Source organism: Histomonas meleagridis, assembly GCF_020186115.1.
Source record: "Histomonas meleagridis strain 2922-C6/04-10x chromosome Unknown contig_68, whole genome shotgun sequence".
Classification (NCBI taxonomy): domain Eukaryota; phylum Parabasalia; order Tritrichomonadida; family Dientamoebidae; genus Histomonas; species Histomonas meleagridis.
The window spans coordinates 278,350-300,714 of NW_027150909.1; the positions used below are offsets into that span (position 1 = coordinate 278,350).

Here is a 22,365-nt window from a genome sequence, read left to right on the forward strand (position 1 = left end):
TCAGTTACCGATTGAAGAAAATTATACAAATCTTGATTTAGATAAGTATGAAGTATTAAATCCTCAAAATGGTTATACTTTCCGTTATCCTCAACGTTGGTTAGAGTCTCCGTCACAGAATAAAGCTATTGGCATAAGAAGATTAGATATAACGCCGACCGCTCACGTTTTCTCATTACAGTTTGAAGTAACTAAACCTGAAAGCGTCAGTGGTTCTTCACCTAATCCACGTATCATTAAAAATTCAAGTTATGGCGCAAAATACTTTATTTGAAATTTTAACGTCAATTTGTAATAGTTTTAATAATTCATTTGCGAGTTATAGATTATCTTATGAATACGAAGACTCAGGCAATTTATATTTTGCTTGTACTTATGTAGGCTCGGATGAAAGCCAAAATCTTGTCGCAAAATTCGCGATTGTTGATTCAGGAAGTACTACATCTAATTTAGAAAGTTTTTTTGAAATTCTTAAATCAAGATGTAACGTCAGAAAGTATAAGTTATTTGTCAACTCAAAAGGAAGTAATGACTTTTAATAATGTTTGGAACAGAGAGTATTTAGAATTTCATGCTTCATTTAGTGATTCAAAGAGACGATTTATTGGCATCAAAGGTGATTTTTATGAAAAACCTACTGTATTATATAACGCGCCAACTGATGGCTCAACATTTAACATTAGATTTACAACAAACGGTAAAAATAATATTTATCCGAAATATTGCAGGTTTATTATTCAATTAGTATTTCTTTATAATTACAGAAAAACTGTTGTACTTTAAGAGTAAAGTGATCTTTTAATATCTTCAGGGATTTCTTTTTTATCTCCTTCCTCTTCGTTAAATACAACATATATTTTTATCATTGTATTTACGATTGAATTTAAAACGTAAATGGTTCCAATAACACACATCCAAACACCAATAAAAAACATTTTACATAAATTAAAATGTTAAAAAAGTATGTTAAAAAGTACCATTAAAATTTTGAGGTTAACTTAACCTTTTTTTTAACCCTTTTTTTAACCCTTAACGAATCGGATAAAATTAGCGTTTTTCGAATGATTTGACATGAATATTGCATGTTTGCTCGAGTTACTGAAAGGTTAACTTTTTGTGATTTTTTAACCCTTGAATTTTTTATATATGTTTTTCATAAATTTTTACAATATATAAAATGTATAATGCAGTAATTGATTATACAATTTCTTCCTACGACGCTGAACATTACAATAGAATTGACGTAAACTTACCGTCACCGCCAACACGTCAAGCAAAAATGATTGTAACGTCGCTAACGACTAAATGTTCTATTGTTGTTATTGAGAAAGATGATTTTATACAGATTAACGGTAAAAAATACTATTTCAATAATGATTACACTGACTTAAACTCACAAACGTTTATATTACTGTTGAATTCTTTAATTCAAGAATCAGGCGTTACGTCTGAAGTCGACGAAGCCGGAAGAATTGTATTTACCTCTTCAAATGCTTTTACAATTAATAATGCTTCATATAATATAATTCAAATATCAGGATTATACTCACAAATTCTTCCTATACCATCAACATTTAATGGTACAGATACATTTGAAATATTCGCTGAATCAGTCGGAAATACTTTATCAACTCCAGTATTATATCTTTTGTCGAATGTTGGAAAAAGTTCTTATAGAAATTTAAACGAAACCATTAACATTTCAAAAATCGTTCTTAGAATCAATAACTCTTTTTTTTTTTTCGGCAAATTTTCCGATTATTGTATCAAACGCTGATTTTGAAATTGACATAAATTCTAATGATTTGTCACATATACAGTTGACACTCGTTGACGCAAACCTTCACGAAGTACATTTACTGAATCCAATGTATATAACAATTTCTGTTCAAGGCATACAGGATGAAGATTTATTTGTCGGTGAGATTCAAAATCAAAAATGAATTTTTTATGAAACATTGTTTCCGAATCTTAAGATTCTTTCATTTTTTGATTTATAATAACTCTTCGTGCTTTAATGTGAATACTAAACGTACCGTGTGGGTCTTTCATTTTGCTATATTCTTTCCATAAAGAAAAAAAAAAAAAAACACTCGCTGGTGATTCCTTCAACAGATCGAAAAAGTCTTCTTGTCCAATACCATTAAATAATACAATATCTGACAAAGTTCTTTTTATATCTTTTGGTATACTTTTTTGTTGTTTGCACACAAATGATAACGTTAATATTAAAGTGTCTGAGTTTTTTAAGTAATCTTGACATCTCCGTTTCTTTACTTCTCAGCAAAGGATGATTAGCAAAATCATCTAATATCAACAAACATCTATGCGGATAAGTTTTCCATTGATATTTCGCTAACTTTTCAGAAATGTATTTTAATTTCTTCTTTGAGTTATTCAAATTATATTTCATAAATAATCTTTCTACTTCTTCATCCGTTTTCTTAAAATCAGAATTGATATATTTGATGATAGAATTATATTTTAAAATTCTCCGAATATATTTATTAATCCAGTCTAACAAATCAGTATCTTTTATCGCAACAAGTTTCGTTTTCTTTATTGCTTCTTTATAAGTATTTACTGTTTCATCAAATTTTGAGGATGTACTACAAATAGTTATTAATTCAAAAAACGGTTCGTTAAATAATACTTCTTGTTTCGCTCCGAGTTTAACGTAAAGATATGATTTCCCTGAACCCATCGGCGCTATAAATGCTGTTATTCCGTTTTGAGCAAATAAAAATTTTTCATGTATTGGTTTTATCTTTGCATTCTCTAAAATTTCTTTGTTTTGTTTTTTCTAATTTATCAAACAATTCTTCTATCTCATCAAATTTTTTATCTATATTCTCCGAATTATTTTTTCGCATTATTTTTTATTTATAAAAATAAATTTTTTACCGTTAATAAATGGATTCATTCCAAGATTATTTAATATCAGAATATAAAATAAATTACGCCGCTGTTGATTTTAAATAATATCATAATACAACAGTGAAGATAGACAAACCAACAAATAAACCTATACTTCATAATAATATTCTTGTCGGCGTTAAATTTTATGATAAGAATTTAAAACTTCTTGAATCAGTAAATTTAAAGTTTACCGATAACATTCTTACTAAAACAAATGAAAAGAAACTTGTAAATATTGCTCCTGCAGAATTAAATAATAGATTTATGAAAGCCAGAAATGACATCGTAAAACGAATCACTGACGAATTAGTCGAGAAACGTGAAGAAATCGATAATAGAATTATATCATTAAATGCATATATTGGTAATCAAAATATAGCAATTTCAAAAGAGTTTGAAGGAGAAAAAATAACTTTTCCGGAAAATACAAACGACAAGAAATCGTTTGATATGTAAATCATGTGACAATGACTATCATATAACGAGATAAATTTATTTTAAAATTTCAATGTCAGTTTTTCACTTTTTCAATGAACGCCTTACGTTCGATTCCCGTACAGTGCGTTTTTTGTTAATGTCTTACGTTCGATTCCCAAACCTATTGAATTTTATTTTTTTTTTTTTTTTACTCGTTCTACCTTAACGTTCAACTCTAACGTTCTTCCTTAACGTTCGACTCTAACGTTCTTCCTTAACGTTCACTTTATCCTTCGTCATAAACACCGTCATAAAATTCGTCATCAAATATTTTTTACATTTGCCACTAAATTCAATGACAATTCAAAAAATTTTACGTTTGACACTAATTGATAGCATCATTCAAATTTACATTTTCAGTACTCATTCAAATCTCATTACTGCCCGCCAATTTCTAATCCTTAACGTTCAATTACCACCAAAATTTTTTTCATTGTAAAATAATTCAATACTTTACTTTTTACAACATTGAAAAAAAAATGCTCCTGTGTCGAGAAACGCGTGTCAGATTTTTTTTTAAGATTTCAATACTTTTAAAAACTTTTTCAGAACTCATTCAAATTCATTTCCCGCCAATATTTTCAGTACCTATTCAATTATTAATCGTTTTGCCACCAAATTAAATGACAATTCAAAAAAATTTTACATTTGCCACTAAATTAAATGATAATTCAAAATATTTTTTACAACAACTTCAACCGTCATTTTCTTTGTCCGTTAATTTCCGTTAAATTTTAAACGAAAAACGTTTAAAAAAAAATTTTTTGAAATCCGTTAAAAAAAAGTTTATTTTTTACAACTTACTTATTCAGCGGTTGTTCAAATTTATCAACCGTCATTTTCTCCGTCCGTTTATTTTGCGTAAACGGATTTTATCAAGAACGTTAATTTTTCATCAACTGACATGTGATATGAAATGAAAAAACATGTTATGCGAAATGAATTTTTCGGAAATGTTATGTGAAAATGAAAAACAGAAATGTTATGTGAAATGTTTATATAAAAGTGACACAGACATGTGATATGAAAATTTACACAAAAAGTGACACTCGAAAAGTGACACAAAATTTCTGAGGGTTAAAAAAATAAAAAAGTGAACCCTTTTTTTGAACCCTCAACGAAACGAAGTAAATTAACATTTTTCGGATGATTTTACAAAATAAAAAATTAAAGCTAATTTTAAACAGTACTTTTTAAGTTCAAAACACTAAAATCCACATAGAATTTACAACTTTCGACAGAGAATTAACATTAAATTCTTTCCGATAAATCAACCGTCAACTTTTGCGTTAAAGCCTTCAAAAAATGCTCATTTTCTCCGTTTCGTTGAGGGTTCAAAAAAAGGGTTAAAAAATCACCTTTGAAAATTAAAAGGTACTTTTTACATTCAAAATCTCAGTTAATAACAACTTTAAGCTCCAAACACTAAAATCCACATAGGATTAACAACAAATTCTTACCGATAAATCAACCGTCAACTTTTGCGTTAAAGCCTTCAAAAAATGCTCATTTTCTCCGTTTCGTAAAGGGTTAAAAAAAAAGGTTAAAAAATCACCTTTGAAAATTAAAAGGTACTTTTTACATTCAAAATCTCAGTTAATAACAACTTTAAGCTCCAAACACTAAAATCCACATAGAATTTACAACTTTCGACAGAGAATTAACAACAAATTCTTGCCGATATATCAACCGTCAACTTTTGCGTTAAAGCCTTCAAAAAATGCTCATTTTCTCCGTTTCGTAAAGGGTTCAAAAAAAGGGTTAAAAAATCACCTTTGAAAATTAAAAGGTACTTTTTACATTCACAACCTCAGTTAATAACAACTTTCCACATAGCGTTAACAACAACTCATCCGTTATCATCATCAGCTCCAGTAAACATGCAATATTCACGTCAAATCACTAAAATGGAGAAACTCATTCAGCTTTTTCCGAATTTCCTTTAGCTAATAACTTTTTTAGTTAGTTAGTTAGTTAGTTAGTTTGTCATGCCTCACACATTTAAAAAATAAATGTCATCATGAATTTAAATATATTTAATTACTTTCAATCAAAACCAACCGATTTATGAAAATCAATCGCGTTTACACCGTTCATCCTTTAGTTTATGTAGCGCGAGTGGGAGCGAGTGCGTAGCACGAAGCTCACATAGCGCTGTGTGTGTGTGTCCTACTGCGAATGGCAATCCAATAAAGAAATTACTGTTGTCCTTACCGTGCCAAACTCTTGATTGAGTGTTGACGCCAGACGCGTTATAAGTGTTCTCATAATAATATGGTTGAACAGATGGTCTAAGATCTTTTGACAGAGAACTTAAAAGACTTCCGTTAAGATTTACTGCATCCAAAAGCATATTAATATTCCTGGGATCATCAACTGTTTCATAAGCTTCACGAGGATAAATTTTACCGTCAATGTTAAAACTATATCTGATTTGTGGATTTAAGAAGCATGTTCTTGAATATTGTGATTGACGGAATACTGTAAACATAGTATCACAATGCTTTAATCCTATTGTTGCAGCTGTATTAAATGATGTTGGAGCAGTAGTTGAGTTACTACCGAGTGGTTGAGTGAAGTCTCTTATTTGGCATACATGTATCGGAAACAGCATCGGAACTTGAATATATTTAGCAGCGAATGCATTAAACACATCCATTTTCAATAAATAAGTGGCAAGCTTAATTTTAACATCTTTTGTTACTTGTGTGTGACAGATATATTGCTGTGGTGCATCCATTTTTGCATAAGTTAAAGTACCTGATCCTGAAACTTTAATGTTACTCTTAACCGTTTCATTAATGTTCCTAAATCCAAGATCGCAGAGATAATTTCCTTCGACGACTGACTTTGCTGCTACAAGTGATTCGTGGTCACAAACAGGAGCAATAACTATATTTTGATATGATGGCATCAGCTCGAGAGAAAGCTTTCCGCTCCAGTTCGGATAATATCTCATATTAAATAATAATAAGAATAAATTAATAGGAATTTCTAACGGAATTTTAACAATAACTTCTCTCGCTGAAGTAATAGCACTAAAGTCACAATAAACTCCAGGAACCATCGGATCATGGTTGCGGATCTTTTCTAAAGTCGCGAAACAATCATTACCCGCTTTAGCTTCATCGGATAGTGAATTGTAAAGCATAAACCATTCATACCTAGCATTATGAATATCTTGGATTTTATCTGTGTTTGAATAGATCCTGTACTGATCAATAGCATCTGCAGAGCACTTGTATCCAACATAATATTCTTTAAATAATAGTCCTGTTTGTGATGGAACAGTTATCGGAACTTCTTGTTCTAAGATAATATAACTATTATCTAAACCAATAATTTTAAATCGATCTGTGAATATGTCGACATAAGTTGTATCTCCCTCATTAATGTCTCCAACATTTCCGTAAGATGTAGCTGTGGTATATTCATAATTACCTGGAATGATTTCAGAAGCTTTTACTGCTTCATCAACTGCGTTATACCAATCCTGAAGATTTCCAGACATGGCATCAATTACGTTTGGTTGTTGATTCTGTGGCGCAAACATTTCTAAGTGATAAAAAAATGAAATTGTCATGTTTGTTTATCAATTATTAGCCATTCCTTCTTGTTTACTCTTCATATCAATAAATTCTCCAAGATCTTTATCTAGTCCTTGTAAATATTCTACGGTAAGTTTAGTTGGATCATTTGATGCAGCATACTGATATTTAGGATTTTTCGCATAAAATTCATTCAATATTGGTTGAGGAACAATTCTATATTTTTCATCAATTGCAGCCTTTACTGATTGTAATGCTTCGGCGTGATGAGCTAAATTCTTTCTTGCTTCTGTTAATTGTTCTTCCATGTATTTAACTTGTGTAACCATCGACGCATCATTATTATCAAGCATATATTGTGCTTTTTGTTGAGCAACACCACTTTGCCATAATTCTTCTTTAGCTTTTAATGAATTATTTAATTCTTCAGTCTTTTTATCCGACATTATCTTTTGCTTTTCTGCTTCCACAATTTGATTTTGTAAAGAGCGATCGATTCCGGAGTCATATAATAATTAGCTGCTGCTTCTGCTTCTTGTTCTTGCTTCCATGATTCAAATTGCTTTTCTCTAGCTTTTTCTAATTGTTGATTTTGTTCGATAGCTTTTTGTTTCCTAGCATTAACAACAATAGCTTTTTGTAAATCACCTTCGGGATCTAAGAAATCATTATTTTTATTATTTTCAGTTACTTTACCTAATTCAGCATTTAGATGTATTTTTCGCATCATTTCTTTTTCCAGTAATTGTCGTTGTTCATCATATAACCTTTGGTCAAGCTCTCTATCTCTAATTGCTTGCTCTAGTCTAATATTTTCTTGAATAGCGGCAGTTAGAAGAAACAATTGTTTCTCTTTCTGCTTCATTTATTTTATCCATATCTGCTTGTGATAGTGCTGCTTGATACTGAGCTTTCAATTTCTGATTCTTTTCTAGTACTTCTAAGCGTTCTTCAACAACTTTTGTTTGATATGTTGCTAAATTTTTTTCGTGTTGAGCTTTAACCAATAGAGATAATCCTACTTCCCCCTGATATTTTTTCGCTAATTCTTGTGCTTGCTTTTTCCTTTCATTTAGCATCTTAGTCTTTGCCTCTAGTGAATCAATTTCTTTTTTAATCTGACTTTGATCTATTTCTGCTTGCTGTTGTTGAATATTAAATTCCATTTCTGCTATTGTAGCTTTCATGAAATCACGTTTGCTTTTAAGTTCATTCATATCAAAAGTATTCTTTAATCCAGCATACTTCTTTGTCATTTCACGGTATGTATCAGTAAGACGATTCGCTTCTTCTTGTTCTTGTTCAGCTCTTCGTAACTGTTTTTCTTGTTCTTCGATATGTTTTTCCATAATCTCGCGCTGTTTCTTTTCTTCAATATATTTTTTCTCGACTTCTTTTGTCGCTTTTTTCATCTTTTGTTCTTGTTCATCAAGATATTTTTTACGTGCGAGCTCATCATCTTTTTCTCTCTTAGTATCATTAATTTGCTGTTGTCGGAGATCATTTTGATTTCTCATATTATGAATAGCGTCAAGATTAATATTTTGTGATGTTTGGGATGAAGCTATCGGTAATAACGAGTTCATATTTGCTAACATTTGTGATCTTGCAGAACCTGAAGAATTATTGTTACTTGTCGGCATAATATTACTTCTTACACCGAACCTAGTGAGGTTCGAGCCTCTGGTGAGACTAGCATTAGGATTAATTGTTGAAATTTGTGAAACAATCTTATGTCTGACACTTCTTTTAACAGTTTTCTTATTTTTCCTGATTCTACGCTTGATAGATTTCTTAGTCATTTATTATTAAACAAAAACAAAAAATTATGCTTATAAATATGTTACTCTTGAACGCCAACCTCTTTGAGCTATTCGTGGAAGGCTTATTGGAACTTCTTCTTGTTTTGTTATTGGTTCCGCTTTTTATGGTAACACCTCTGGTGTTGAGCACTCCGTGCGAACTTCTTGTTTCGCTTGTTGTGGTGCATCTTCATCAACATCAACGTCTTCATAAATGTCATTCCTCAAACGATGGTATTTCTTTTTCAATTTCTTATGCTTTCCTGTTAATTTATCTAATCGTGAATTAAGTTCAATAATGTGCTCCATTAATAACTGATCATTTGATAAATAAACTTTTCCGTCAGAATTATTTTTAATTACTTTTTGACTTACTGTCGGAGTTTTTCCTTATTCGCTGTGACTCTAGCATTACCATTTTTGCAGAATTTAACGTCAAAGAATTCATTTGCCACGCCATTTTTAGCATTATTTATTAGAAAATCTTTTTCTCCTTTCGTCAGATCCTTTACTGGTTTCTTTGTGATATTAATTTCCGAACCTAGTGAGTTTCGAGCCTCGGAGCTTTGCTCCCGGATTCCTTGAATCCCTGGCAAGACTGGCTCCGTTTGCTCAGGTTCATCTTCTGTTTCAACAATTATTTCTGTTTCTGTTTCAGTCATTCATATTATATAAAAAAATAGTTTTCATATTTTATTTTACATAGGTTTTCCTGGTGTGATAACTGCTGGTTTTAATTGACCATAAATTTTCCCGCCTGCTTGAATCCACGGTTGAGCTTTGTCGGATATTCTTTGACCTGTATCTATCACACGATCAGCAATTTCTTTTCCCTTATCAACTGCTTGTCTTATTTTTTGTTTAAATTTACTGTCAGGTACAGCATCAACTATTTGATCTATTTTATCCGTTATCTCTCCCTTTCGTTTTCTAACTGTATCAATAATTCCGGGAACTTTTGTTGCAATTTCAAATCCTTTTTTAACAATAGGAGATATTTTACCAAAAATTCTTTTTACTGGTTGAGATATTTTGCGAACAAGTCGTCCTGCACCTTGAATAAATTTTCTTATTCCACCGAATATTCTTCCTAATCCCATTTAATACAATTAAAAAATTACTTTATCACATTAAAAATGAGTCAAAACATTAATGCTACAATTGACAAAACACATTTTAAAACATATCTGAGAGTTAAAGATATTGTCAAAAGCAAATATCCAGATGTTAAAAGCAGGAAGATCAAAAAAGTCATTAGCAAAAGAGTGAAGGATAAGTTCATTAAACAAAAACAAATTAAGCCATATATGATATAAATATTTTCAAACAGACCTGGAACTTGGTTTCATGATCTATATGATAACACACAGAATAAAAATCCTCGCTATTGGCACGTATTTATTGGTACTGATAATAGATATGCTTACTGTTTACCATCAGAGTCTAAATCAGCTGCAGCAGTAAAGGAAACATTAACAAAGTTCATTAATAAGTTTGATCCTGTTAAATTGACATCAGACGAAGAGCCAGCATTTCTTGAGTAAAAATAATGTTAAATTACTGACCGACAATAGCGTTCCGATGCATATAGTAACGGATAAAAATCATTCGACACTAGGAATTATTGATAGATTCATTAGAACATTACGTGATATGAACACTCTATCCGAAAAGTCTAAACATGAATCACACGATGAAAAATACACATTTATTACACCAAAGCGTATGGAAAAGTTTCTTAACACATATAATAACACGTGTCATACTGCTATTAGATGCACACCAAACGAAATGCTTAAAGATCCAGAAAAAGAGAAGAAATATATATCTAAATGTTTAGAAGCAGCGGAGAATCAACATAAAATTAAGGATCTTATTCTTCCAGTTGGTGCTTATGTGCGATACATTCTTCCGCGTCATGATGGAATAACAAAGAAGAGGTTTCAAATCTCCCGTGAATGTTATAAAATTGATGAGCGAAAAGGAAACATGTATACACTAATCGCACAAGATGGAACAGTAATGTCGAAACCAAGATTTAAATTAATTCTATGCAGTTCTGACGGATCAAAACCGAGTAACATTAAATGGGCTTCAACGATTCCGGGTAAATGGAATGGTAATGTCGAAAAGATTTCGTCATTTAATCCTAAAACTAACAAATATACAGTATTATTCAGTGTTCCTGGCGGAAAAGGATCTACAAGATCCATGAGCGCAAGCGAAACATATAAAGATACTATTCCAGCATCATATCTTAGAGGAGCTACACCACAAATACAATCAGAAGTGGAGAAAGAATATTTCGAACATTAACTGAACTGTCTGAAGAAATTTATTTTTAGAATTAATGTTATCATAAAGGACACTATGACAGGACAGTCTTCCCGGAATTGATGAAACCAAACTCTTTTTACACGAGGAGGAAATAGAAATTACAAAATCCCTGAAATCAGTGATTTTCACGTCATTTTTCGAGGTATTACTGCGAAAATGGGTGTTTAGATGTCAAACCCTATTAAAAATGATAGGTATTCATGTTAAAATGGCGTGTTTTGACGTCAAACCTATTAAAAATGATAGGTAATGCTTCTAAAACCACCTAAAATCAGTGATTTTCACCACTTTTGCTATTTCCAGAATTTCTACTTTCTACAACTACTTACTTTTTATTTATCCAGGTAGACTGTCCTATTATAATGTCCTATATATAAAAATAAAAAAAATTCTAGTTTCGACATCTTCCGATAGTGATTAACAGTAAATAATAACAAATAAATCTAGTACAGACATCTTCCGATAGTGGGTAAACAGTAAATATTAGTGTAGACATCTTCCGTAAATGATTAGCAGAAATATAGTGTCAAACCTTAAATTTACCCCGTTTTTTAGTGATTTTCGATAGTTTTGCTATTTCCAGAATTTCTACTTTCTACAACTATTTACTTTTTTATTTATCCAGGTAGACTGTCCTATTATAATGTCCTATATATAAAAATAAAAAAAATTCTAGTTTCGACATCTCCGTATAGTGATTAACAGTAAATAATAACAAATAAATCTAGTGCAGACATCTTCCGATAGTGGTATCATATGGTAGCGACGAAGGAGCGAACCAACACACCGAGGCGCAAGGCGCCGAAGAGCAAGCCGTAGGCTAAAGCGCAGGGTGCTACCCAAGCTAGCCAGGTTTTGCATGTGTGTGTGTATCCATCCTGATGAGTTATGGGATGACATGTGGTATGAAATGTCACCAATCTGTGTTATTTGGACCAAGTTAGTCGTTGCTTTAGCTATACGAAACAATGAAAGCTTGGTGCCTGCAAATATAACTGAGGCCATCACAGAGATCATAGTTTTTTCTGAATCAAGAACAATGATATTAACAGCATCTGATTAAATATCTGCCCATGTCTTTATGGAATAAGGCAGTATATGCCATGGTGTTTCATCACCGTTTATGATTCGATCTGCTGGTTTAGTTTCGATCAGGTTTCTCACGGTTTTCATCCAAACATCAAATGAAAATTTCTGCTGCTACGCCTGTTACGTTTTTTAAGATCAGATACAAAGTTTGGACTAAACATCACATCTGGGATGCAAGATTAATGAAGTCTTGTTTCTGTAATAGTATATCTTGTTGAATAAAATTCGTCTTGATAAAATCTTAAATTGATTTTTCTTCATTATCCGTGAAGACTTTATGATAAGCTGCATGAACAGACCCAACATATGGTATCCATTCCTTATCCATTTCACAATTGTGGTACCATCCACAGATTCAGGAATGTTATACTGTTTTGATAATCGAAGAATTGTTCCTCTGGTTTTGTTGGGAAAATGTTCAAAAATCTTACTACATAATTCTTTGTGCCTATAATAATCCCTGTGTAGAGACTTGGAAAATAGAATCTTTTGGGGTTTCAACTTGACGCTGAAGATTTTCTAAATCGATATAATGTATTCAAATTTTTACCATAGAACTCGCGAATTGCTAGCATTAATATTAATTCCTTCTTAGGACCTAGGGTAAAAGTTCGAAATTAAATATTTCCTTCCAATAGATAAAAAATGGGATTAGAGATAATAGTATTAGACTATGAATAGTCAAGAAAATCTGTAAAAAAACTCAAAAAGTGTATTTATGGTCATGCTCATCGAAGAATATTCATTGTATACATGATTGTAACTTTATTAAGCCATTTATAAAGATCCTTGAAAAATATTCATATTCAAGTACCAAAAGTATCTCAATAAAATGTAATGTAACACACCATCAAAAATGCGAAAAGATAAACGTACTTGTCTCCCGTTCTGAAAAATCCATCGGAATTATAAAATAATAAGCTTCGCGTTGTTTGATGAGCAAAGCAAACGAAAAGAAATTTTAAAATGAACTCATTGAGAGTAAATAAAGTTTTTGAAACGTTAACAGAATACAAAAATATTGTGTGCTAGTAAATAAGTTTATTCGTTAATTATAAATAAGCATATGCTTTGATAGAATGCGATGTGTTTCGAATATTCAATAATAAATAAATATTTTAACATTAAAGAATAAATTTATATATGATAGAAACAGAAAATAACAAATTTTTTACAAATTCAAATACATTAAATAGTTTTTTTCTTTTGCAAATCCACCGCAATTACCGATATGTTATCAGGGCTATATCTATGGTATGCTATATTTCTCAAATCGTAAGCCAATTCTGTCGGATTATCAGCCTTCATTGCAATTTTAGCAATTTCTTCATTCGTAATCAAATCGAATAATCCGTCGCATCCCAAAATCAGCCATTTATCTTCATGTGTTAACTCCAATTTCACTGTTGTTGGTGTTCTACCTATTCCAGGTATATAGAAATCGCCTAAGCATCGTGCAATTGATAGTGTTCCGCTAACTCTTCCTTTGAAAACTTTACCTCCTTCTTTTAATATTCGTTTTATCTCATTTTTGTCGTCAGGTTTGTGATCGATTGTTGCATGTCTAATTTCACCATTTTCTTCAATTAATAAAACTCGTGAATCGCCAAGATGTGAAATTATGATTTCATCATTAGACACTAATGTTAAAGCTAAAGTTGAACCATCTTTAACATTCATTTCTTTTAATTTCAGTAATATACATTCGAAAAATTGTTCAATGAATTTTTCATTGATTTCATCTTCTGCTAAATCACATGATTGAAAATATTTTATAATTTCATATGAACAAATCGTAGAAGTATAACTTCCGCCATGTCCATCAAATACACAAAACAAATCAAAGTTTGGAATTATATTAGAAAACACAACTAATGAATCTTCCATAGTATCTCTATGACCTTTAAGTTCTGCAAATGATACATATTCATTCTTTTGCATTAATTTATATTGTGGCGATTTAAATAGTGTTGGATTTGAAGTAACAATTTCTCGAATTGATTCATTAACATCTAATAATGTTATGTTTGTATATGATATATCAATACAATCCAAATGTATAAAATTATCTAATTTCATTGTTCCTGTTATTATTGGATTATTTGAGATTTTTATTGTATTAAGTAATATACAATCATTGAAATTAGGTAATATCGAGATTTCATTAAATGATAAATCAACTTCTTGTAATGATGGTAATGTTATTACGTTTGGAATTTCTTTAATTTTATTATATGATAAATCTAAAACAGATAATGTGTCAGATAAATTTTCTGGAAATTTTCGAAGTTTATTATGTGACAATAATAATTTTTGGATATATGGTAACTTGGGAATAGTTTTAAGTTTATTACCACATGAAACAAATGTGATTAAATTTGTTAATGTGGTTAATACAGACGGAATTTCTTTAAGATTACAATATGAACAATAAAATGCAGCTAATGTGTTTGGATATTCAAGTGGGATTTTTTCAATTGGATTTTCTGAAATGTTAATACATATTAAATTAGATTCGTGAAATGTTTTAGGAAGCTTCTTAATTTGATTCCTTGATAAATTTAAATGTGTTAATTTTGGTAAATGAAAAATTTCAGGAGGCACTTTTTTGAGGTGATTTTCACTGATGTTTAAACGTGCGATTTGTGACGATAGATTCGCAACTGTGATTTTGGAGATTTCATTTCGAATAAATGTGATTTGAGTACATTTATTTCGCATAAATTCTGGAATGTCTGTTAATTTATTGTCATAAATAAGAAAATGATCAAGATGTGGAGTATTGGATTTTTCAATATTAGATATTAAATTGGAATCTATTTCTAGATTCCTGATAGATGAAGGAAGAGCTGGAAAATGAGTAATTTTGTTTTTAGAAATCTTAAAAATTTTGAGATTAGTGAAGTTTTTAAGATTATTTGGAATTGACGTGATTTGATTTCGTTCAAGACATAGTTCAATAATTGTTTTAGGAACTTTAGGAAACTCAGTAAGAAAATTATTTGAAGCATCTATTTTTTTGATATTTGGAGCAAATTTAGTGAAATCTGGAAGATATCGTAACCTATTTTTGGAGACTTCTAGAATTTCCAAACTCGAGAAAACAATATCTCCATCAATTGAAACGAGTTTATTCATGTTGATAAAAAGTCTTGAAAGAGATGGAAGAATTCCTTTTTTGATTTTTTTGATGAAATTATAATCAAATATAATAAATTTTACATGATCTGGAATTTCAGGAATTTTTTTAATCATGTTTTGTGAAATATCAATGCCTTCTATTGAAGATGGTATATTAGTAATTTCCTTTATGTTATTATTGGATAGTTTTATTTGCTTCAGATTTTGAAAACGTGAAAAACTAATAGGTACAATGCTAATTTTGTTGCTTGATATATCTAAGATTTTTAAGTTTGGATAAGATACCAGTCTTTTTATAATTTTTTTTGGTAAAATATTGAGATTGTTATTGGATAAATTAATTTCACATACGCTTTCAAGGTGTTTTGGAAGATGTTTAATCTCGTTACATGAAAGATTTAATGTTATTAGGGAATTTCCTTTTTTGATTCGAAATGGGATTCTTTTGAGGGAGCATCCAGAAAGTTCCAACTCTACCTGCGAAGGTTGAAGAATTGGAAGGGAATTTGAAGTGCCCATATTTTTTCCTTTTTTCGAATTTTTTTCCTGTATTCAAATTTACGCAAGAATTCTGTTGTTTTGGAAAATTTGTGGGGGTTATTGTTAAAAAGTCGATTTTGACACCCATAGACACATTAACGTACTTTAAATCTGCTTCGTTGGGATACAAAATGAATTCATGTGCACAAAATTTTTTATTAGTTTGTGCAAAAATGAATTAGCTAATGGTCATATTTAATTAAAATATGCATAATTATTCAATTTATCGTTCCTTTATCGTTTCTTATTTTTATAAAAGCACCACCCACCCACACACGTACCTTGCAAGGCTAATAGCTACAAAACTATTGCTTTAATTATATAATGCTTCTATATTCTCATGAAAATATGTTTTATTTCGATATACAATGTTCTCATTGCAAGGTACAAATAGAAAAAAATTTTTAAATAGATTTCTTTTTCACATTCAGCAACCCGAATTTTTATTCACTTTTATTATATGTAACTTATGTTCTTGAATTTTTAATTTCAAAGTTTTTTTAAAAAAATTGGTATCAAATCAAAATGAAATTTTATTTATATTAAATATTTCAAACTTCAAAATGTGTAAACCAAATATTACAATAACAATAGAAAACCAAAATATTGAAATTCTATTAAATTTGTCTTTAAATTAAAATTATTAGTAATATGATTTCTTGCATATTGAAGGTTTTTCTACAAAAGTATGTCTTCATGAAATATTTTATTGTATCTAATAATTTACAAAGAAGTATATTTAACAAAAATGAAATGTGGCTTCCTAAAACAAATAAAAAATAAAAATAATAAATAACGATAGAATAACCTTTTTGATATTTAATAAAATTTTTTTAATGCCTAATCTCTCCTATGTATTAGTCATAATGCCCGATAGAAAAGCTATGTGTATAGGTATTAATAAATCAAGAATATTTAATATATCAACATTTATAGCAATGAACAAAATAGCTGGATATAAACTTTATTTATTTACTCCATCATGGATAGAATTATTGCCTGATTCAGGTAATGTTTTTTTACCATTAGAATTTACTCAGTTTAATTCTGATTATCGGTTACAATTTCTTCCTTCCTCTTATCCCCACTACGTCTTACGATTTTATCCAAAATGTGAATACAATGATATATTTAATATATGGAATATTGGAATAAATAAAACAGATAAAAATTCATTTAAAGATATTCTTAATGCATTTAACATCTCTTTTTGTTGTAAATTTATTTCTTTAAGCTTTGATATAGGGAATTTAAGTTTAACTAATTCCATTCTTTCTCAAAAGGATAAAATTAAAAAACAAAAAATATATTTAAACATTCATATAACGCAAAATGAAGCAAAACTTTTAAAAAGAAGAATTCAAATTCTTAAAGAAATTATAACTACAGAAGGAGAATATGTAAAGAACCTTCAACAAGTAACAGAAAATTTTACTGAACAATTTTTTATTGGTCATCATATTGATGTTAATATTTATCGAAGAACCATAAAATCTATTTTTGAAATATATCCATTGCATCATCAATTTTATAAAACACTTAGATCTGCTGGTGATGGAATTGAATCATCAATGGGTTCTTATTTTGTTGAATATATTCCATACTTTAAAGTTGCTGTACCACATGTAGCGAATTTTTCTTCTGCAAATCTCGAGCTTCAAGAACTTATGGAAACAAACAAACATTTTGAAAAAGCAGTTACACAAATGTGTATTAAAACATTTGATGGTAAAAGTGTTGATTCACTCTTGGTTACACCTGTTCAAAGAATTCCACGTTATCCACTTTTATTAAGAGATTTAAAAAATGCAACATGTGAAAACCATTGGGATTATACAGCAGTTTCTTTAGCTTATAAAAATATACAAAACTTAGTTCAAGAGATTGATAAGAAAACAAAAGATCAAAAGAATTTAAATACTATTAATGCATTACAAGAAAAATTCGGAAAAGATTATAATTGTTTTGCTATTGGTAGACAACATATTAAAACAATAGATACAACTTCATTAGTTCATCAAGATAAAGTTACACTTTATTTATTTAATGATTTACTTCTTTATCAAAATCAATCTAATTTTAAGGAATTTCAATTGATCAATACTAAATTTAAAAGAGATAATGAATCGATTGCTTTTTATGATAAGAGAAATAAGGTTACATTAACAATTTCACAAGAAATGATATTATTTCTAGAAAATTTTATAGTAACTAAAAAACAATATCTTATTAATAAATGTTCATTTGGTGGTTCTCTAAAGTGGATAATAGAAAAAGAAAATGGTCCTCCTCCATTACATTCACCATCAATGGTTTCAATATGTGAAGATTTATTTCTTTTTGGTGGAAGGATGGAAAATGGTTTAGCATCAAATGAACTTTGGTATTATCACAAAAATAAATGGTTTTTATTAAAAACTATAAATCCACCAAAGCCAAGATTTAATTGTTCATTAAATGCATTTGAAAATCAACTTGTAGTATTTGGTGGACAAGATGGAGAAAATGTTTTCTCTGATTTATTAATTTTTAATATAGCAACTTTAAAATGGGAAGAGATTACTAATAATAAAGGAAAACCTTCTCCTCGATTTGCACATGCAACAGCTTTATCTGAGAATCAATTATGGATTTTCGGAGGGAAAAATATCAATGAATATTTTAATGATTTTTATTGTTATGATTTTTCTATTGATAAATGGTATAATATTATTACACCAAAAAAGCCAGATCCACGTGCTTGGCATTCAGCATTTTGGATAAATGATAGTATAACAGGAAATATAAACTTTGCTATATTTGGTGGTGCTCATCAAAGAGCATATTGTGATATTTGGATGTTTAATTATGATTCTGTTAATTGGGAACAAATTATAACAAAAGGAGATTCTCCTGGTGTAAGATATGCACATGTATCATTAGTTATCGATAATAAATTATATGTTATTGGAGGAAAGAATATGGCTGAAGCTAAATTTATGGATCCATATACACTTAATTTAGAAAAAAAGCCTTATGTATGGTCAATATTACCACAAATAGATGAACCAGAAACTTTTGCTTTTGGTACAGGTGCATGTGTTAATAATCATGAAATTATACTTTACCAGAAAAACATGTGGAAAATACATTTATCATTTCCAAAAAATCAAGTTGAAAGGAAAGTTACTCATATTAAAAATAAATCATTAATTGAAAAAACATTAATTGCTTATCCTATTTATAATCCTAGAACTAAAATGGTTAGTACATCATTTAATCGGAATGAAAAATTTAATTTTGATATTATTTTTGATGAAAAAGAATTCCTTTCAATAATTCATAAAGATGAAAATCAAAAAATGAAATGGAAAAAGAAATTCTTACTACAAAATTGTGATGAAAAAATGGAAGATGAAACTGATGGTGGTATTTTATATATAGAAACAGAAATCCAAGAAAACATTTCACCTCAAATAATTAGTGAACCAGCACCAAAGAAACGACAAATAAAAATCCTCACTCCATTTAAAGAAAACAAAAATATTAATAAAAGTATTTTATGTGAGACTCCGAAACATAATCAAAACAAACCCAAAAAGTTTATTTATAGCCTTGACATTGATAAGAAAATCGACATAAATTTAACTCCTTCTGTTCGACCAAACATAGAGTCAAGAAGACAAATCAGAAATTGCCCAAGTACACCAATTTTCAGCGATAAGAAGGAAAAGATGACTCTGAAGGAAAAGATCGAATTCTTCCAACAGTTACAAACCGACAAAACGTAAAAAATTCGAAATAAAACATTTATATATATATATATATTATTAACAACAAAAATTATTGAGATGGATATGGATATCCAAGTTCTCTAAACCTTTGTTTAGTATAGTTGATGAGTGCAATCAAAGTTTTTTCTTGAAGTTTAGAGATGTCAATTACAGGTGTTGTATCAGCTAAATCAGCATCACTTTCATTCTCTTGGATGATGGCAGCCATAGATATTGCATCACGTTGAGTTTCTAACATTGATGCAGCTGACATAAATAATCGATAATCTTGTGGCTGAAGTGATTCTGTAACTGAATCTGGTGGTGGAACATATTCGTCTGATGAACTTTCAAGAGAATAAAAGTCATCATACCTCTTATAATTGGACTTTCGTTTTTGACGTTTGCCGCCGACACTTTTCCTGCCTTTGGGGCGCCCCTTGTGACCAATAACGGTCTCCGGGGCGGGTGGAAAATCGTCGGTGAGTTCCTGTGTCGAGACTGTTGGTGCTTGGACGATTGTTTCTTCTACGATTGGCGAACCTCCAAGCATTTCAATGTATTTGAAATAGGTTTCATTATAAAAATGTGGTTTATATTTGAATTGAGAAAGATTGATTTTTTCTGTTTGCTTGATTTCTTCATTTTTTGTTTGCATTAAAAAGATCGGGTTAAATGGGGTAATTGCTATGAAGTTAATGTCTGAATGTTTGGGAACAGTTGTATTTTGGAAGGAAGTCGGAATTTTACGATGATTATTGTTTGATCGTTTTGTCCTTATGTACGCTGACAAGATTCGCGTATATTGTAATGGTCGTCTATCAAGTAGTTTTTCGAATTTTGAATTAACTTTATCAAATTTTTCTTTCCACTTCTTAGTCGAGTGGGTAAAAACTTTATTATACTCCTTACTGAACACTTCTACCAGTCTGTTTGCAAGAATTGCTGAGAATGAATTTTTTCCATAAAATTCAGATGTGTTAGAAGCGATCAAAAGGAGTTTCTGGCGTCATTCAGTCAACTTAGTATACTTATTTAAAAGGAGATTTGTCCTAATTGTGGAAAGGTCAACAGGGCATCGAATATATTCATAATACTCACGATATTTTTCTTCAACAGGATATAGGAAAGGAATAGCGCATGGATGTTGGGTGATTTTATCCATAATATCAATTGCAAGCTGTAAAACTTCAGGGGTGAAATCCGACCTCTTCATCGATTGGCTGTAACGGCGTATTGAAAACAAAACTTCCGAGTTTCGGTTTTAGTGAAAATTCAGTACTTGATTGTTATCGTATTTCAAAAAAGTGATTCGTATCGTCTTTGTCATAACATTTGTCAAAATATAAGAATTCTCCTTGAGATACCCTGATGTCTTTCCAATTCGCGATTTTTACGACCGTTAAAAACCGTTTCTCTCAATATGAATACTTTCTGTCTGAAAGAAAATTAATGAATAAATGTTTTATTCATAGATTGACCAAGATTCTTGGATTATATTGGGTTGCAGGTGTTCCCATGCCCAAACCATGCATTGTGCTGCTTGTAATTTGGTAAATTTTTTTTCATTGTTTTGATTGTACTCTTTTCGAAACAGATAACGTGCTGTAGCCTTCAAACACCCGAAGACCCTTCGATCTAATGGTTGAAATTCATCAGTCATACCGGGTGGTATGAAATATAATTTAATCTTCAGAGTTTCTGCCAAATCGATAATTGATTGACATTTGTGGGCTTTATATGAGTCAAGTAACAAATGTATAGGATCTTCGTCATTGAAGTGTTGCCGGAGGAACAGTAAATACTCATAAAACGTTTCCTCAGTGGTCCATCCGTTTTCTGAGTGGGTGGACATGTGAGGTGAAACATCACCAATATGTGTTGTTTCTACAAGATCAGTCTTTCCTTTTGCTATAAAGTAAAGGGGAATTTTGGTTCTATCTGAACGTATGCTCGCCAGGACAGTTATCGATGCCTTCGGTGAAGAATTTAAGTTGATCGATATTCCATCAGATCCTTTTTCTGCCCAAGTTACCATACCATTTGGAAAACACTTCCAGCATGTTTCATCCACATTGACAATTCTACTATGATCAACAGAAGTAAGAAGGTTTTGTATTGCATCGATCCAATTAGATTTTTCTTTATCAGTCACATTTGGTCTCCTTTTAGGATGTGAAACTCTAGAAGAGAGATGGTTTCTCTTCTTAAAATCTGCGATAAATTGGTGTGAAACTAGAAAATCTTTCGTTTCTTTAAAATTAGTTATATCTTGATATTTTGTTAGATATGCATTCATAGCGATTATTATGAAGTCTTCATTGGTAAATACAAAACCTGGTTGTAAAAAACAACTGACAATAAAATCCTTAATTGATTGTTCTTCTATGTCTGTAAATATCCTATGACCACTTCCATGATCATTATTCCATGGCCTCCAAGCAGGATTATGCTTTAATTTATCTTTCCAGGATCTTAGTGTGGAATCAGGAATTTTACTTGTTTGTGCAATCTTAGAAATTCTTGGGTATCCTCTTGAAATTTGAGTTATAACACATTCGAGCATTGGCCTTTTTTTGTAATTCGTGTAGTCTTTATGGGGTTTTCCTGGAAATATATTGCTGTGCATTGTGGCCACACTAGGCCGTTTACTATTTTTTGAATACTATAAACGGTCGTAAAAATCGCGAATTGGAAAGACATCAGGGTAAATCAAATTTATTAAAAAATATGATTTTATTATTACATAAATTTTTTTTA

The 22,365-nt window shown here is 30.2% G+C and overlaps 9 protein-coding genes across 9 annotated transcripts; 1 reads left to right on the forward strand and 8 right to left on the reverse strand.

Annotated features, from left to right (window-relative positions):
• Positions 1 to 5,470: 5,470 nt before the first annotated feature.
• GO595_008446 (uncharacterized protein) lies at positions 5,471 to 6,949 on the reverse strand (the record flags this gene model as incomplete). The annotated part of the gene is made up of 1 exon (XM_067922021.1): positions 5,471 to 6,949. One exon carries the CDS (start codon positions 6,947 to 6,949, stop codon positions 5,471 to 5,473), a length of 1,479 nt encoding a protein of 492 aa, XP_067771212.1.
• A 39-nt stretch (positions 6,950 to 6,988) lies between these two features.
• On the reverse strand, positions 6,989 to 7,390 carry GO595_008447 (uncharacterized protein; the record flags this gene model as incomplete). Its single annotated transcript, XM_067922022.1, has 1 exon — positions 6,989 to 7,390. One exon carries the CDS (start codon positions 7,388 to 7,390, stop codon positions 6,989 to 6,991), a length of 402 nt encoding a protein of 133 aa, XP_067771213.1.
• Positions 7,391 to 7,750: 360 nt separating this feature from the next.
• On the reverse strand, positions 7,751 to 8,746 carry GO595_008448 (uncharacterized protein; the record flags this gene model as incomplete). The annotated part of the gene is made up of 1 exon (XM_067922023.1): positions 7,751 to 8,746. The coding sequence occupies one exon, from the start codon at positions 8,744 to 8,746 to the stop codon at positions 7,751 to 7,753; it is 996 nt and encodes a 331-aa protein (XP_067771214.1).
• A 698-nt stretch (positions 8,747 to 9,444) lies between these two features.
• Positions 9,445 to 9,846, reverse strand: GO595_008449 (uncharacterized protein; the record flags this gene model as incomplete). Its single annotated transcript, XM_067922025.1, has 1 exon — positions 9,445 to 9,846. The coding sequence occupies one exon, from the start codon at positions 9,844 to 9,846 to the stop codon at positions 9,445 to 9,447; it is 402 nt and encodes a 133-aa protein (XP_067771215.1).
• A 481-nt stretch (positions 9,847 to 10,327) lies between these two features.
• On the forward strand, positions 10,328 to 11,062 carry GO595_008450 (Integrase core domain containing protein; the record flags this gene model as incomplete). The annotated part of the gene is made up of 1 exon (XM_067922026.1): positions 10,328 to 11,062. One exon carries the CDS (start codon positions 10,328 to 10,330, stop codon positions 11,060 to 11,062), a length of 735 nt encoding a protein of 244 aa, XP_067771216.1.
• Positions 11,063 to 11,755: 693 nt separating this feature from the next.
• Positions 11,756 to 12,100, reverse strand: GO595_008451 (uncharacterized protein; the record flags this gene model as incomplete). Its single annotated transcript, XM_067922027.1, has 1 exon — positions 11,756 to 12,100. One exon carries the CDS (start codon positions 12,098 to 12,100, stop codon positions 11,756 to 11,758), a length of 345 nt encoding a protein of 114 aa, XP_067771217.1.
• A 1,260-nt stretch (positions 12,101 to 13,360) lies between these two features.
• Positions 13,361 to 14,059, reverse strand: GO595_008452 (protein phosphatase 2C; the record flags this gene model as incomplete). The annotated part of the gene is made up of 1 exon (XM_067922028.1): positions 13,361 to 14,059. The coding sequence occupies one exon, from the start codon at positions 14,057 to 14,059 to the stop codon at positions 13,361 to 13,363; it is 699 nt and encodes a 232-aa protein (XP_067771218.1).
• Positions 14,060 to 19,675: 5,616 nt separating this feature from the next.
• Positions 19,676 to 20,263, reverse strand: GO595_008453 (uncharacterized protein; the record flags this gene model as incomplete). Its single annotated transcript, XM_067922029.1, has 1 exon — positions 19,676 to 20,263. One exon carries the CDS (start codon positions 20,261 to 20,263, stop codon positions 19,676 to 19,678), a length of 588 nt encoding a protein of 195 aa, XP_067771219.1.
• Positions 20,264 to 21,070: 807 nt separating this feature from the next.
• GO595_008454 (DDE superfamily endonuclease containing protein) lies at positions 21,071 to 22,234 on the reverse strand (the record flags this gene model as incomplete). The annotated part of the gene is made up of 1 exon (XM_067922030.1): positions 21,071 to 22,234. The coding sequence occupies one exon, from the start codon at positions 22,232 to 22,234 to the stop codon at positions 21,071 to 21,073; it is 1,164 nt and encodes a 387-aa protein (XP_067771220.1).
• Between the last annotated feature and the right edge of the window lie 131 nt (positions 22,235 to 22,365).